At 40.8% G+C, this 16,868-nt stretch overlaps 1 protein-coding gene across 1 annotated transcript in view; it reads right to left on the bottom strand.

The window, feature by feature from the left end:
• The window catches only part of SCFD2 (sec1 family domain containing 2), a gene marked incomplete at its 5' end in the record, with an annotated part of 203,370 nt that overhangs the window by 107,387 nt on the left and 79,115 nt on the right, over positions 1-16,868 (bottom strand). The window contains one exon of the mRNA XM_009335213.1: positions 6,737-6,986. Within this exon, the coding sequence (XP_009333488.1) occupies positions 6,737-6,986 (250 nt within the window). The remainder of the gene's footprint in view (positions 1-6,736; positions 6,987-16,868) is intronic.

Below are 16,868 nucleotides of genomic sequence, written 5' to 3'. Positions count from 1 at the left end.
AATCATGCACATACAACAGCCTAACCTGGTGGGAACAGGTCTTCTTCCAAATTCAAACTGGAGTGCAAAGCTGTCCTGCTAACATTAGGCATGAAAATGACCCTTTAGCATCAAGGACTAGAAGCAGCTAATCAGTATTTCAGAGAGCAGCCTGTCTGGACATTCAAAATGTTTAGCTATTTGATGTGTTGAGGTATTCCCCCACCCTCTGTAACCCACTCTATGAACTTTTAACATAAACAGTTTAGTTTATAAACCTTCACTCTGGTGGGGAGCTGATCCCTATCTACTAAACCTACTGGCAGCCAGACTCCCACGCACGCCTGGAATCAAGGAGCAATCCTTAAACCCAAATCCTGTACCCCAGACTTGCAGGACTGCCCCAGCAGGATCCAGCATTGCTAATGCATTGCTCTTATTTTTTGTGCAGACAATGCAAATGCAGAGCTCCTGAAGCATGGACGGGCAAAATGGAAGCTCTTGAGAAGGCCTGGAGGACAGCACAGCTTGTTAAGACTTCTCTAAATATTCAAAATAAAGAACAGAACTTTGAATTTTGTAATCCTTGAAAACTCAGAAGGGACAATATTTAATTTTGATTGTTCTATTATTTCCCTAAATGATAGCAAGAAACAATTTGGTTGCAGCTTTATTTTATTTCAGATAAATAGAGCCAGTTATAGTTCTCAGCTTAAATACCTACACTACATAGAAATACCAGATTAACCCTTCTCTAATTTGTCTACATGTTGCCATTAATAATGTGTTTCGATTTTAAGAACATGTGAAAAAAGTCTCTTTGTAGTAAGGATTAAACTCTCAATAAACAGCAAAATAAAATTTAAAAAGTGCAAATGTTTTCTTCAAGTCATTACTTTTTTTTTCATCAGTTCTATTGTGAAACTCATGGATTACTTGGAAATACGCTATTATACAAGGGAGGGATAGGGCTAGCCTTTCACTAAACTTGTGGAAACTTTTTTAACTTTATAGAAAATACTCTTGATAAAAGCATGGAAAATTTAAAATCACTCAGAATTTCCTCTTGGATTTTATGGTTTTAAACAATGGTAGTTTCACAATATTTTCCTGAACTGCATGAATGCGTGTGGGGAAAAAAGAAATCACTAGCAGATTCCTGAGCCACACCTCCACTGTGAAGCTGGGGAAGCCCTCTCCTACACAAGGCAGGTGGTACATTCAATCAAATCTAAAGGATTTGATCAGCCAAGGACCTAATTTCATCCCTACTTACCCGTAATATAACCAGGTTTGGGAAACTGTTGCTCCAAACCAGCAGTGAAGCCAAGACCACAGTCAAATAAAAGTGAGTGTGTCTGTCCTCCGAAGGAACTGGCCGTCCCTGTCTAGGAATGTAAATGCTTACTGAAAAACCGGGATTGATTTTAGCATTTATGACACTTAGGCCACGCTAGCAGTAAGGTAATGATACCTTCATTAATGTGTAACCTAATTAATGTGCAACATCTCCCCCAAGAACGGTGTGCTGAGGACAATCGGAAGCGGAAGCAGAAGCAGACAAGACACCGTGTGTCTAACCCAACACAGAATTTAGAAAAAGCAAGGAAAAAGTCCAGAAATCCACTTTATGATTAAAAATTTCACTTTTTAGAGGCTGATAAACAGCAGTTCCTGGCACAAGAGGGTTCCTGCTACACCTATGCTCGAGAGGGCACAACTGATACCTACAGCCCTACCAGCTGAGAGTTGCTGCACGTGGGCAGTGTAGCTGGCTGCCCCGCAGCCCGGCTGGCCTGCTGGCCTCCAGAGCACACCACGAAAGGCAGATCTGCTCTGGAAAGCTCCCACAGAGATTTGCAGATGAAAAAGAGAGAACGGTGCAGCTGAAAAAATAGATTTTTAATTGGTTTGCGGTTCTATTAGCATTACTTTTGCATATGTTTGTAGCTGTACGCAGCTCTACATGGACATTTACAAAACTAGATGAACAGATAAGATGATAAAATAAATATGATATTTTACAACTTTTTATTTTTAAACAGCTGCCAAAAAGACATCCCCCCCAAATGCCCCCAAACCCAGCATTCTGTTGAAAAGCATCATTTTCCATTATGTTTTGGTCTATTCTGTTTCCCCTCCAATTTGTAACATTCTGCTGGAAACAGTGATGAAGAACATATGTCTGTGGTAAATTACACCCAGAAGAAATCTTGGAACTGCTACATTCAGTTTTATTACCAAAGGCATTAAGATAGTCTACCACAACACGTACTATTTAACAGTTCCATCGAACACAACACCATTAATATACTTTTATATTATTATGCATGCAAAAAAATTGTATCGTATTTCTTAAATCTCATTGGGTGATTAACGTGTTGCATTTTCATTTTAATTAACAGCTCCAGAATGTTTTTAGTGCTTCAGTGAAACAAGGTGTTACATAAACGCAGAATGCTATTGTACAAATATTTTGGAAAACATATGTTCAGGCAACAATAAGGTTGAGAAGCCTAACACTCAACAGCCAGGAAATTGTGAGTGCTTACACTTCTTTCACAATATAAGCTTACACAAGTGCTGCATCTTAACGTATTCTGCAGAGGGTTGTAATCATCCAGGCTACATCAGGGAAATCCAGTGTGGCCAACTGGATGGATAGACTAACATCTCCGAGAATCGCTTTCTTTTCCAGTACTGCAAAAACTAATCCAGTTTCACTAGATAACACCAAAAAGCAGATGTAGCATAAATACCCCCTGTGCACTGATGAGCTGCGTCTTTTGGGGGAGGTTTGCACTAGTTCTGTGAAGTAGTCACATCACTGGAGATTTCCTATACGCATAGACTCAGGCAAACATAAGTAAGTTTACATTTAACAAGTTTAATAGGAATAAAAGATACCTTGTATAAACCCGGCTATTACTTCGACTGATGACATGACCTCAAAAGTCAAGTTTTCTAAAGTTTTACAAGGGTTTTGCATTTTATTTCTCAAGTGACTCCATAGGAGCAACAAATAAAACCAACAAAAATGTGTAACTGTCAAGACTGCACACCTTCCATGCTTTGCAGAGAAGAGGAAAGCAAAAGGTTTAGGCAGCAGTTCAGAGCCACAGCTGAGATTCGGCTTTTAATTTCAGCTTAAATTGACCAAACAGCCTTAGTCCAGTGTTGGGTCCAAACTAAAACCAAAACATCAGGCACCAGGTGTACCGGGAAGCAGAGCACAAAGTCCTCTCTGTTCAAAGAAATGTAATCACTAATACCTGAAAATGTAATTTAATGCTTTTCTTCTTCAAGTTCCAAAATGAGTCACACAAACCTGAGAGTGCCGGTCCACTTCATGAATTGCAAACTGAGACCCAGAGAAAGTTACTTGCTGAATATCGTACAGAGAGTCTCACTTACTTTATTAGTACTTATTCATCATGTGTAAGAATAACTGAAGCTATATTTTTCTGGTTCTCTGTGGTGTTCAGTCTGTACACTGAATGCAGCCATGGCTCATAGAAAATACACTATATAATCACAAAATTGAAGACTGTGCTACAATGCACACAGGAGTCAAATGATGGTTGCATGGGAAACTGAGTTACTGGCATTTCTCAACTTTGAAGTGCTTGGTTTTGCAGCCTACATAGTATTACTTCTGTATGCCTTTTTAAAGGCAACTATGAATTTTGCTATCTGTTGCTATAACCAAAACTGTCCAAGCATGCATGACTAGCAGGGTTTGAAACTTAAACCTGCAGCTCTGCAGGTTAAGCTCCTTAGTAAGACCAGATTTACTGCAGAATGGATATTGAATATTCAGGAACTCGGGTCCCACATGGGAACCTGGAGGCGAGGAGTGAGCCAGCAGGCAGCGTCTTGAATCTACCCAGTAACTGGCTTACTTTTCTCTCCTGCTATGTCCAGTTTAACATTCTTCCTATCATTTGCCTTGATGGAAAACTCAAAATAAAAGACCGTGAACATTTTGCTTTGTTCTGATCATGAATGAGAGATTCCAAGAATTACTGAAATTGATTTTAGTCTAATTAACTTCTGTGGCCATTTAAGAGCAGAAAAGGTTTCCTCTTGTTTCTGACTTAGAGTAAAATGAGGGCAGAACACTGCAGGTCCGGACCACAACCTGTCCAGACCCGTGGCTGTTGCTAACTTGCAGAGCTGGGCCAATCTTGTAAAAACAGGCCAACCTGTACCTGCTAAAAGGAATAGCCGGTCTGTGGTTCATAGCATGTTCTGCTGGAAGCAGAAGATGTCTCAGCGTTATATCTGCCATTGTACCAAAAGGGGAAACTGGCACTGCCATCTATTCCCCGACTTTCAGCCCTGCTACAAAGTCAGTCCTCCTGCTGTGTCTCTGAAAGAAAGCTTGTGGGTGCACGTACCGTTTTCACTTGCTTTGCCTCTCAAGCAGCGAGCAAGGTACTCAAGATTCAGAGGGAAGCAGGATGTAGAACACAGGCCTGGCAAAATACAGGTCAAGGAAGAGTACACGTTTTCTCAGTCTTCCCAATTCAACGGTACTGCAAATATAGCAAATTACAAATTCAGCGAATTCCACTAATGCTGAGAAAGCAATCTGTTGGATGAATAAAGGCTTGAAAACTAACTAAGGGGTATTCCTAGAAATTCTGTTTTGTACTTTCCTCCCAAGACAATCCTTATTTTTGGTCATGACAATAAGTTTTAATATTTTTCGTCCTCTTTTATGAATAAGTCAAAAGAACTGTCATTCTAAACACGATGTGAAAACAAAGAATGCTGATGAACCAAAAAAGTATGCAAGCAAGGGGAAATACTATCACACAGTTGTGCAGAAAGCACAAACATGGTTGTGCTAAACACACAGATACAGGAATAGAAGGATGCAAGCACTTTGGCTTTGTGTTATGCAATTAACTTCATAACATAATAATGACGTCCTTGGTCTGAAACTACCTATACTGGGTCTGGCTGGGACGGAGTTAACTTTCTTCACAGCAACTTGTACAGTGCTATGTTTTGGATTTGTGGCTAAACTTGTGTTGATAACACACGAATGCTTTGGCTGTTGCTGAACAGTGCTTGCACAATGTCAAGGCTTTCTCTTTTTCATAGTCAGATGCCCCACATAACAGAGTGAATACTTATGCCTAAGGAGATGAATGCCGTACTTCAGACACCCACCATGCTTCTAATAGTCCGCCCAATATGTAAAAAGACAGAAGTAATTTTATTTCATAAACTGAAGAATCTTTGTACTGAAACATTCATTCACCTGTTCATCTGCCCAGAAGTTGAGAGCAAACACCCTGATACTCACTTTTACTTAGGAAACTTGCACACTGGAAATCAAGCATACAAGTATATTTGTAAAAACTATTGAATTATTGACAGTTTATGAAACATAAGACAAGCACAATGTCTATTTTGATCTCCATCTGTGCTTGCAACTACATAACCTGAGGGTCATAGAGAGCAACAAGGGAAGCATCTATGTATACAGGAATGCAGCTTCTCTTTGGTACTTGACTGAAGTTTAGAGACTTCAAATCTTCCCATACTTATGTTAGCCACAACAAAGGGAAACTCATAAAACTGTGATCCAAAACACTGTTGATCATAGGAGAAAAGCCAAAATATGAAAATGGAGGTTTAGAAATGACTGCACCATATCCAGTAGAAGACACCGCTGAAGTTGTGAGGGAAGCACTACGTAGTGGACAAGATATTGAAAAACAGGAGAGCAAAAGTCTACAAGAAGCCTGGAACGCTGTGGCACCACGGCCAGGAGTATTAAAATAACAGCACAGTGCAAATATGACTGAACATGCCCATTTCTGCAGTAAGAGTCTTTTAACCGTTGAACTATTTTACACTCAAAGCAACAGCAGACCGGTCAGACCACACTGGTATTTTGAAGCAGAAGCATCCACAGGGAATAATACCAGAAAAACCAACAGCAGAATTACTCCGCTGCCCTTGAGACTCCCCACTTAGGCTTGTTCTTGGCAAAGGCTTTCAATTGTAAGCTCCTTACAACATTTTGATTTATGTTCATATGCTCCCTACCTCAAAGGTGACCTGGTCAATGACCTGCTCTCTATTAGTAAATATTGAGAAAAGTGACAACAGGAAGCAAGATCCCTTTTGCCATTCAGATATGCCACCCTCGAGCCATAGTTCATTCATTTTAATGAACGTTTTTTAACAACTATTTTCTTCCAAAATGTGACACCAGCAGCTAAAGGTTAGGGCTTTTCTACTCTATGAGTGCTCATCTAAAAAAAGGCTTAGCGTGCTATTTTTAAAGGCTAATGTTCATGTCATTTCAGCAAAAAGCTCAATGTTGGTTTTAGACACATTTCTTCTTTTATGCCAGACAGGCCAGCTCCTCGTATTCACAAAGCAACTGTGGTTCATTGAACATGTTTCCAGGATTAATTTTGACTTCCCAGGCTCAACTTTATACTGATCAATGAAAGAAATTGTGGAAAAGATTACCTTATGAAAACACACAAACTTAGCCAACCTTTAACAAAAAGAACAACTTATAGAGCTTTCATCAGACTCAGCACTATTCAAGGACAGCCTGTCAGCATTTGGCATATATGAACATGGGAGATGGAACAAATCTACAGGAAATCCTTGTGCTTATTCATGTACCCTCAGCACCGCAGACGAGTCAAGACGCTTTTATATGTTTCTCCCAGTTCCCACGTTCACAGGCATCCAATTTCTCACTACACAAGCAGAATCTTACCTGTTATTTTCTGCAACACAGGAGATGGCTCTGGCTCATCACAAATGGCCTTGACTAGGGCCTTTTTCACCTCCTTTTCAGCTACGTCCAGCTCTTTTCCACTTTTGATTTCTCCGACCACAGAATACATGTATACCAGCAAGACAAGGAAGTCCTCGCAGGTATAATCATCTTTCGTCCTCTCGTTGTAAGACTTGATCATTGGCAAGAACTGGTTCAAAACACTGGGCATTTCTGACTCGCCAATAGTCTGAGAAACAGAAGGAAGATCATGTCAGATTGACCCCATAGTGCTTATCAGACATCAGACATACTCCTGCCTGCATCTGCAAGTTATTATTTCTCATAATAGCCGTGCTCATTTAATGAAACATTGTTCAATATTTGCATTCTCTTTTGTCAGCACAACGTCCTGTGACATATTTGCTGCTCAGATAGCAAATTTATTAGTTTCCTACAAGTCTTCTCCTAGGCACTCATGATAGCAGCCTCTTAGCACTTGAAAAGCCTGATGATTAAATCTTCTCCACGTACCAGCAAGATGGGAGGACAGGAGCATCAATCTTTGCGATATGGGTAAAAATGGTACAAACACAAGGTCAAACACTTCCTCTAAATTCTGGTCCTCCTCCTTGGGCCTGATTTTGTACTTGAGCAGGGAGTTCAAAGCCCAGCTCCCATTGACTTCAATTGCTATTGCGAGCTCTCAGCACATCTGCAAACCTGTCCCTATGCTTTCAGGTCAGAAACCCAGAAAACTAGAAACAGAGGGAACCACCTGTGAAGTGTGTGGTTTAAGTGACCAGCGTGGTTTCCTAGAGGAGCTGTACAACAGGAGCAAGGACAGCGCAGCAATCACCTGCCTGGCATGTGCCCTGACCCTCTTCTCCCTCTGCCTCCTTCACAGCACACTCGCCAGCTTCTCAAGGCATGTAACAGGGGTCTTCCACACCAAAAAACCCTTCTTTGCTAGGCAGGTCAGGCTCATTCCCACAGCGCATCCATGCTGTGAGGTGAGTAAGGTAAAGGCCATGTGGAAGCGGGGAGAACTACGTGACTGTGAGGCTGAAAGATGATCATAATGTGTATATAAGAAGAAGGCTGGGAGAGAAAAGGAGGGGGAAACTGAGAGTATGGTGGCATGTCCTAGGTCCTCAGTAGTTGAAATCGCACTTGCGTCTTCTCATCTCTGTGGGAGAGGTGTCCGTACAGCTTTCCTGTGGTTGTAAAAAGGAGACTTCAGCCACGAATCCCCTTAAGTGCCACACTGACATCCACATCACGTTAGCACCAGGGCTGGGGTTTAGATCCGTGCGGGTCTCTGCCACTCAGGACAGCGGAGTGACTAATCATAGCAGCAAACTGCCACCCTCGCTGCTCACACACACCTGCACATGATATCTCCACACGCGAGTTTTCTGCTGTGGGTTAGTTTGCAGCTCAGCAGTGGGATCAGGTGAGAAGCAGGGCCAAGCAGGAGGAGCACGCTGCTGCTGCTGCTGCTGTGCGGGGAAGGAGGTGCGGGAGGAGAGAAGCACAGCCTTCCCCACTTGACGGTGGCGATCAGTCAGATCCATCCAAGAGGTCTCCTGCAACGCCACCCTCAGTACCCTGCCCCTTGCCCTGTGATCGCCAAACAGCTCCTTGTGAAAACCTGTGCGTCAATACATAGCGTACAGCGAAACACTGAATCTTCTATAATCCAGTAAGTCAAGTCTGCAAACTTTTATTCTTGGTTGTTACTACAGTAACTTCAAAACGACTGGTCATGGTAAATAGTCATCACAGCCAATAATATACCCTTTAAATAGATTCACAATAAGTAAATAAAATACAAAACAAACAAACCAGAGAGAGACACAGGTTTATACATTAACAAAATCATGCAACTAGGTTTATCCATGCTTTTAACTGCATTAATTTAGTTCTGAGCTCTTCTGACAACTGAGTAGTTTCTTCTGAAACCTGGGCAGGGATTTCAGAGTCTAACTTTAGGAACATGGAAACTGAAAGTTTCATCTCTTGGTGTACTCAGTACAACACATCAGAGGGTCCTGGTTTTGGTTGTATTTTGTTTTAGTTGTTCTTTGACAATCTCTGAAACACTAACAAGCATCTCGTGAACCGTAATTTTTACACCTACACCAATCCACTATAGATCACGATCATAAAGCAAGCACGAATTACTCAAGCTCTCAAGAAACCTTTTTCCAGCCTGTGCTATAGGAGACAGCACTTCTGCGGACTTTGGGCCCCACCCTGTTCCTCACATACCAGTTTTGCCATGGACCCATCTTTCAAGGGACCTTAATGTGGTCAGATGTTGCGTTCCTATTAGAATACATACCTTAGAGAAGAATTTTCTAACTACCCACATGCTAAACCTAACAGTAAGTGCACACTGTGGACTTGAAGCAGTAAATTACAAAGCTACAGTGGTCAAAAGCATTTGGGAGCCAAAAAGGAACATTCAGAAAGCTGGGAGGGGTTGGCACTCTGTGTGTGTTTGGGCAGGGAGCATTAAAGCACATGCACAGCAAATCCAGGCGCTGCTCTGCCTGGGAAGCAAGTCTATAGTGTTTGGCGCCAGTCTGGCATATGCTGCAGCTGGGCCACCCTCAAGACAAGGCAGTCGGTTCCCAATCTCAACTGAGCCCTGCCTCAGTTCAGTATTACCTGCTCTCTTCTTGCAAAGTGACACAAACAAATTCTCATCTGTATGCCAGTACAATAAATAGCAGATCATCCAGATCCTAAAATGGAAAAAGACAAAACTTCAAGGAATTCAGAGGTATGCAGCTACCAGGATGAAGCCACCCGCAACAAACAAAAGCTTAATCATTCCTAAAAATCTAAGAACTGAAGATTAACCTTCATGTGGAGTTATTAGGGAACAGATGACAAACTTCACTCTATATTAATCTGAATTCACTTTTAAGAAGAGGTAAGTCCTATGCCACGTATTATTGAACATCATCTATTCCCCCCTCCCAATACACAAACTCTCTACTTCACCCCATCCCTAAATATCTCATAGCATGCTCCTACAACACCAAAGATGAGTTCTTGAAAAAGCTCTGTTTTGCATGCATGAATTATCTAAATGCATGGAGCACTGAGGATGCACATGGTCATATAAAAAAGTAGGGTCAACAGCTCCTGCTTGAGGATAGTAGCTCCTGAAAGTACACGTGTACAGCACCTCTGGCAAACTTTCAAACATACATGATAAAAAAAAGATTGGGTCTAAACTTTCAGGATGATTTACTGAAGGGGGGGCTAAAACTCAACAACTTAAAGCAACAATTGCCACCTCTTATCTTCAAAGTAAAAATGAAAGAGAAAAAAAAAAATTAAAGCGCTATAATAAACCGTTAACTTCAGAACGCACGTAGGGTCTTTCTGGGGTATGAACTTCTCTGGAATGTTTTTCCCTTATCTCTTGGGAAATGGCACTACAGAGGACTTCAAATGCAACTGCCAAGTTTCAGAGGCTATTTTGTCCAAACAGGCCAGTTGGATTGGAGCGTGCATGAAAAAAAAGGGGACTTGCAGCCTCACTGCGGAGCACGGCTCCACAGAGAGCTGGGAAATTTGCCTCAAACAAAATCCACTGGCAGATTGTCATTATCTGGCCACCTCTGATGATTTAGGGGCTCCCTGCACCGCCTAACAATCAATCAATTACCCTGATTGAACAACCCTAAAACACAAGTTTTAAAAATGTAACTACCCATGACCCAAATTTCCTGCTGGTTATGTTGGCCTCAGGTTAGCCCCATTTGTCTACCATCAAGGGAGCCAATAAAAATAATAAAAACAGGTCAATTCTGAGCTTTCTAAAGGCTTTATAAAAACATTAATGCTGCGTAATGCAGAGCCAGCTAAGGCCCAAGCTCTAACGCCTTCTGCTCGGTTGCATTGTTTGGACATTTTAATGCTATAATCATATATTCTTCAGAATCCAGGGAGAGTTTGTGATAGATTTTTGTTGTTTTCCATCTCTTTCCTCCACCCTCTTTAGTTATTTATTTTTATAACTTAAGCTGTGTAATAATTTATTGTCCCTAAGGGTAAATGAACTGACGTCAATTTGCTGATTTTTGCAAAAGGCCCGAGTTTTGGCAGATGGGAGGACAGTGAAGAAAGTACAAAAATCATTTTTTCAGTTTTAAACACCGCACATGATATTGTGCTTCAAAAGTGACATTTAAAATGTGATTTAAAGGATCTACAGGAATTAAGAGGAAGTGTAATAAACCCAAGAAAAAATGGTTTGCATTTCTGTGAAAGGCATTATTTTCAGTATTAAATAAACCTGTAAGAATCTAAAGCCATGTGTATCATTAGACATCTTTTACACAATAGAAAACAGAGTGCGCTGGGGAGGAAGAGAACAGGAGGGTCAGGGTTTACTTGAATTAACACGTGTCCCTGACAAAATTGAGAAAAGAACCTAGCACTCTAATCCCTGCGCTTCCAGCCCACTGTCCTCAACACATCATTAAAAATATTAAAGCAAAAATCAACTTCAAGCAAGTGGAATTTATTTTCTTTTAAAATCCAGGAGGAAGGAGGAGATAAATCTTAAAAGACTACTTCACTATGTAAATATTCTAGCGGCTTTCCGTTTAGGAAGCAAAACATGTTTAATTCCTTCAGAGGTCGCATGAGTTAACAGAACTTTTTGGAATGGGAACCACACAGCTTTACAACAGTGAGGAATTTTATTGGGGAAAAACGAAACTAAAAAACAACCCCAAAACCCAGCTGCAGGTAAAACTAGCAGAAGGATCAGTGGAAACTCACAAGCCCTTGGTTCATTTGCTGCCCTGTGCTGCTGGACCACCCTATTTAATAGAAGCTCCTTTTATTGATAACTTAGGTGGGAAAAGAGGGCTCATGAGTTGTGGGATAAGCAGCTTTCCAATGTTGCTCTACCTGATTTGTCATGTTTTACCTGGGTTTGACATTTTGCATTTCATGATTTTGCCACTCAGCGTATTAGCTTCCCCACTATCCAGATGAAGGCAGAATATTCTAGCTGCTGAAAGTGACAATGGCACCAAGGGAGGACCTCATGGGTATGCAAAACCAGCTCAGACCCTTAGACAGCAACAGATCTCTGCAGCAGTAATCATCTTCGCAAAAATGAGAGACGCTGCAAAGCTAAGGAGGAGTCTCAGCTGCCTGCAGTGCTCAGCTGCCCATAAATCAAACGCTGCAGTTCTGTTACTCGCTGTTTTACACTGTTTGGCCACCTGAGATTTGGGGTTGATTGCATGTAATTTCCATACGGGTGAGAAGATGCCTGTACTCCCTACTCCCAGCAAAACAGTCATTTCATGTATTTTGTTTTCATAAAACGGCCTGTGGGTGACTAGTGATTTGACACAATAAATAAGTATGATCTTACCATGTAAATTATGTTTTTCCATATGAAGCTCTAGAAATCATTACAATTCCTGACTTAGGTAGGTTTTGATAAAAACGTATCTGCTCTTTGTCTTCTCTTTAAATATCTGTAGGGTACGACTGAAGAATAACCAAGCCAAAACACAACACAAAAAATGAAGGTCTTCAAAGTACTACACTCTCACCATTTGGAAACCCCTCAATCTGTCAGTGTCAAAATATATAGCATCCAATTATTCAGGCAGGCTATTTAAGAAGAGGATGAAATAATTTTGATAATTTGGAATTGAGTTCGGATGCCAGAAAAGTTTTAGACTCAAACTTATGTTTCCAGCTGGGGGGGGCTGACAAAGTCTCACCTTGCAGGGGGAAGGAGCAAACTTTAGCTCTAGGGGAAAGCAGACGAAGCATCCAGCGAACTCACAGCAGCTTCAGAGTGGAGTTGTGAGATGCTGGCAGTAAATGGCTGCTTCCGGCAAAAAAAGGCATAAGTCATTAAAGATAAAGAGAAAGATCACATTCTCTTTTGTTGGGGACCAAATCAGCTTTACGACTTGCCCTTGTCAATACCAAAAGACTTGCATCTTCTTCTCTTTAATGGCAGCGTCTGTCTATTCACTTGATAGACGATACAGAAATCCACCAAGAATACGTGTATAAAGAAAACAGCAGAGAAAGATGAGAACTAAACTGCTAGTGAGAGACACAGGAAACAGTAAAAGCATCTAGGACCTCTCTCCTCTGTCATTACTCTTAATGACTCCTCTATCTTTAATGAAATATCCCTACGAAGCCAATTCTATCTCCTGTCCCCTTTTCTGCATTTATCATCCACTCTGAGCATTGCCCCAGGAGCTATATTCTCAAAACTGCAGACAATTTCCAGGCAGCCCTTGTAGACAGAGTCTTAAAATTCTACCGTAAACAAATAAAAAGCAAATAAAAGAAAATGAGTAAGCTTTTTAAAAGCTATTTTTAATGTGGCTTATGCTGTCAAAGACACAGATTCACATGCATCCTACGTGCATGCTCTCCCAATTGCCCTTCATTCTTGCCTTCTGCCCACCACAGCAGCCTCCTCCTTCTGCGCTTGCTGAAGTGTTTCTGTGACTGCGCATTAAAACAAATCATTTTACCCAGACTGGTTCTCTGCTCAGGTTTACTGCTTGGCCACAGAAACACACTAGCCATGAAGGCCAAGGATTGGACTGTTTCCTTATGCAACAGCACTGGCTTGAAGCCTGCATGAACTAGAGTTTAAGGTTGCCAAAAGATATAAAAGAAAATTATATAAACAATCACCTGCTCTTTGGATGACTTCTTCAATACACTGTCATAAGGCCAGATTCTTAATTGGTGTCTATCAGTCAACACTACGGACATCAACAGTCATTTGCCAATTTATACCTGCTAAATATCTATCCATGATATTAGCACTTACTGCAAAACACAGTGATGAGTCAAAGGCAAGAAAAATTAACTTACAACATAAAGCTTTTAAAAAGCACGACATTTGTAAGCTCTTCTGGTCAGAGACTATTTTTTTTTAACATGTGTCTTGCATAATTCCAAAAACACACCACTGACACTTAACAGCTAATATGTGATAACAACAAAAATATTTAAAACAAGCTGTTCAAGCCCTATCATTTCAAAAAAACAAAACAAAAGCAAAGCCCAGGACAGTTCTTTCAGCCAATAACTCCCTAGCCCATGATCATGACCTAAGCAATTGGATTCCACCGATATCCCATAGCCAAATAAGTATATTCCAATATTTTTCTTTAACCTAACTTCCTTAGGACGTAAAAAAAAATATTATATTTTGAACAACATAATTAGGTTTCCCTCTTATCACCTTTCTCCTGTCTTTACTGAGCCACACAGTTGTTTGACAGCAATTTCCCCATTTTCAGTCATCTTGCAACTTCATAAGTTATTTTCATTTCTTGTGTTACAAGAGGCAGATTCCGTTACTGTGTCAGAACTGCAAGACTTATACATACATTTTGAGAAAATTTAAATGCCATCACAAAAGCTTCTAATAAACTCACTAATATCTAATCTTCCACAGTACAGAAACCTCCTCATCCCAGTGAGTTATGCTGTCTGGCGATGTATCATTACATCATACATTCCAGTTTTTCCTTCTCTCTTTGGAAACCATCTAAGTGTACAGCTGTGTTAAGATATTTTAATGGGTTCATGGGGGCTCAGCAGCAACGGGATACTGAAAAAAGGATATTTAATAAGTCTGGATTTTATTAGACAAAGCTCTGCAAGGACAAGGACAATTTTACTTAAATCACCGCATGTCTGACATAAGAGACTCACTCACCAGCAAGTTAAAAAGGGAGTACTTCCAACCTACTCAGTCAAAAGCTTTTAGCTGTGATGGCTTCTACAGACATGCTCAGTAAAAACATGAATCAGCACGGCAAAAACAGTGTCAGAAGAATGAAAAAAGCAGTACGGGCACAGTCAAGATAAAACCCGTATCACAGAAAGATCTTGTGTGTGTTTTTTTGAGGTTGGTTGTTTGTTTTTATAAGCCTTGGAATATTGGGAAAATTGCCAGAAGGTGGTAGGGGTTCAATACTGAGAAAAGGGCGCAGGGATAACATAATATCTGAGGAGGTTAGAACTCATATCGACTTTGAGGATAACAATGGGAAAGCATTCAGTCACTACAAAGCAAAGGATAAGAATCCACAGGGACAGAAAACAAATAAAAGGGGTATAAATCAAGCGAAATATAGTACAACCAAATCAGTCATTCAATAGTGCAGACCATATCTGCAGAAGGAGGGGATTCTATCCCGGGAGATGGTTACTGAAAAAGATTTGAGAGATTCTCTGGACAAAGAAAAGGACATGAATCCCTGCTTAGATCACTAGCTATAACCCTTCAGGTTTGAAAAACAGATGACCCAGAGGGGATAAAAGGTCTAAAAAAATCACGAGTGGACTAGAGGAGGCAGGTAGGGATTGATTGCTCACTCTCTGTCCCAACACGAAAACTAAGGGGCAATAAAGCAAGCTGGCCAGAGCCAGTTTAAAAAGCAAATTAAACGGAGGTAGTTCTTCATGCAATTTGCTCAGATGTGGAACTCCTTGCCAAAGGTTGTTGTGCTACTAAATTCTTATTTGGGTTCCCAAAGATGATGGGAAAACTCACAAGGGGAAAAATTTCCATCAAATATTAGTAAATACACAGAAACCACATCTGTTCCAGAACTCAAAATGGTCAGAGCTGGGAGAGTATCATATAACCTGGTCCTCTTAATCTTGCGTAGGCAGTTGCTTTTGAGTATTGCTAGGAAAAGCAAACTAGCTCAGCTACATTTTTTATCTGATCCAGAATGGACATATTTACCTCAAAGCCAAGGCAAAAGGACCCATATAACTACAAAATACAGTATCCAGAGGAAAGAAGTAGGGGAGCAGGTTTATTACAGTATGTGGCACTGTCAGGATTAATTCCAATATATCGTGCCCGGTTCCAGTGTCCACATTTCTAAGAAGCTGTGGAAAACTAGAGAGAATGTTGGAGAGAGTTACAAAACAACTAGAAGTAAGTTTCTTCAGAGTGAGAGACAGTTGGCTTATCAAAAGGAAGAATAACAGTTTATGTATGTCTCCTCAGGCAGAAGAAAATTTCGGAGTATGAGACAGCTCTTGAATCTAGTCAAGAAAGGCACAGGAGAAAGAAGGGAAGTTGAAACTATGATTTTTCCAATTCTCAAGTTAGTGGAGATTCTCTCAGTGGCGTGCATATTTCAGAAAGACTTTGGAGAGTGAAAGGACAGAAAACAAGCAGAAAGCACAAACTCAGTGGTCTCACACAATGAAACACTACGCATAAAATGCATCTGGTGAATAAAACCATAAACCCTTTGGCACAGTGCTTAATTGCAGTGAAAAGAATTGTGGACTGTGAGGGAAAAATAAATTAGAAATAGCAGAAAGGAAAAAGGTAACACATACTGAAATACTGGACATGCTGTGAGGGCTGGCACACAGCAGTAAGTTATAAAAGGAGCCTGACAGTCAAAATAACCCCATCTTGTGCCTTTTCCTCCACATCCTTGCCTTCTGAGGCACCTCTTCTCTCTCAGCCCTTTGTATCATCCTTCACTCCTACGCCAGTCTAATGTCAGATGTCCCAGAAACTCCTCACGGTTGCAGGGAAACCTCCAGACTTTTGGTGATGGGTCAGTGCCTGGTGGCCACTGGTACCAGAAATGAAAAAATGAGATGCCCTGGGACAAGGGCAAAATGGGAAGCCAAGCCTATTCCTAATGGGTGAAAACCAAAAGGATTTTGGAGCCCACACGACTGTTTGGGTTCATTTGAAAGAAATTTGTTTCCTTATTGCTGTTGGCTTTTTTTGTGTGTGTGTTACCTCACCGTCAAACTTTTTTTAAACAAAACCAGTCAACTTCTGCCCCTAGAAGTTTGATACTAACAGACAATCAGGACATCTGTCATACATTGCCACAAGCATCAATGCCAGTTTGCGCCAAATCATTGTACAAATCATGTTTCCAACTAAGTTATGGCCAAACATATACCTGAAAGCTTTTAGCGATGCTTAGAGATTATACTGTTACATAAAATGTGCTGAATAAGGGTAGTATTTGGCTAAAACATACCCCATTTCACAGTATCCCTGGGATCCAACTTTTTGTTGACAATTTCAATGGAAATGGATGTA

Source organism: Pygoscelis adeliae, unplaced genomic scaffold, assembly GCF_000699105.1.
Source record: "Pygoscelis adeliae isolate BGI_AS28 unplaced genomic scaffold, ASM69910v1 Scaffold21, whole genome shotgun sequence".
In the NCBI taxonomy this organism is placed as follows: domain Eukaryota; kingdom Metazoa; phylum Chordata; class Aves; order Sphenisciformes; family Spheniscidae; genus Pygoscelis; species Pygoscelis adeliae.
Note: the sequence above shows the minus strand (reverse complement) of the source record. Positions and strands in the feature narration are given on the sequence as shown.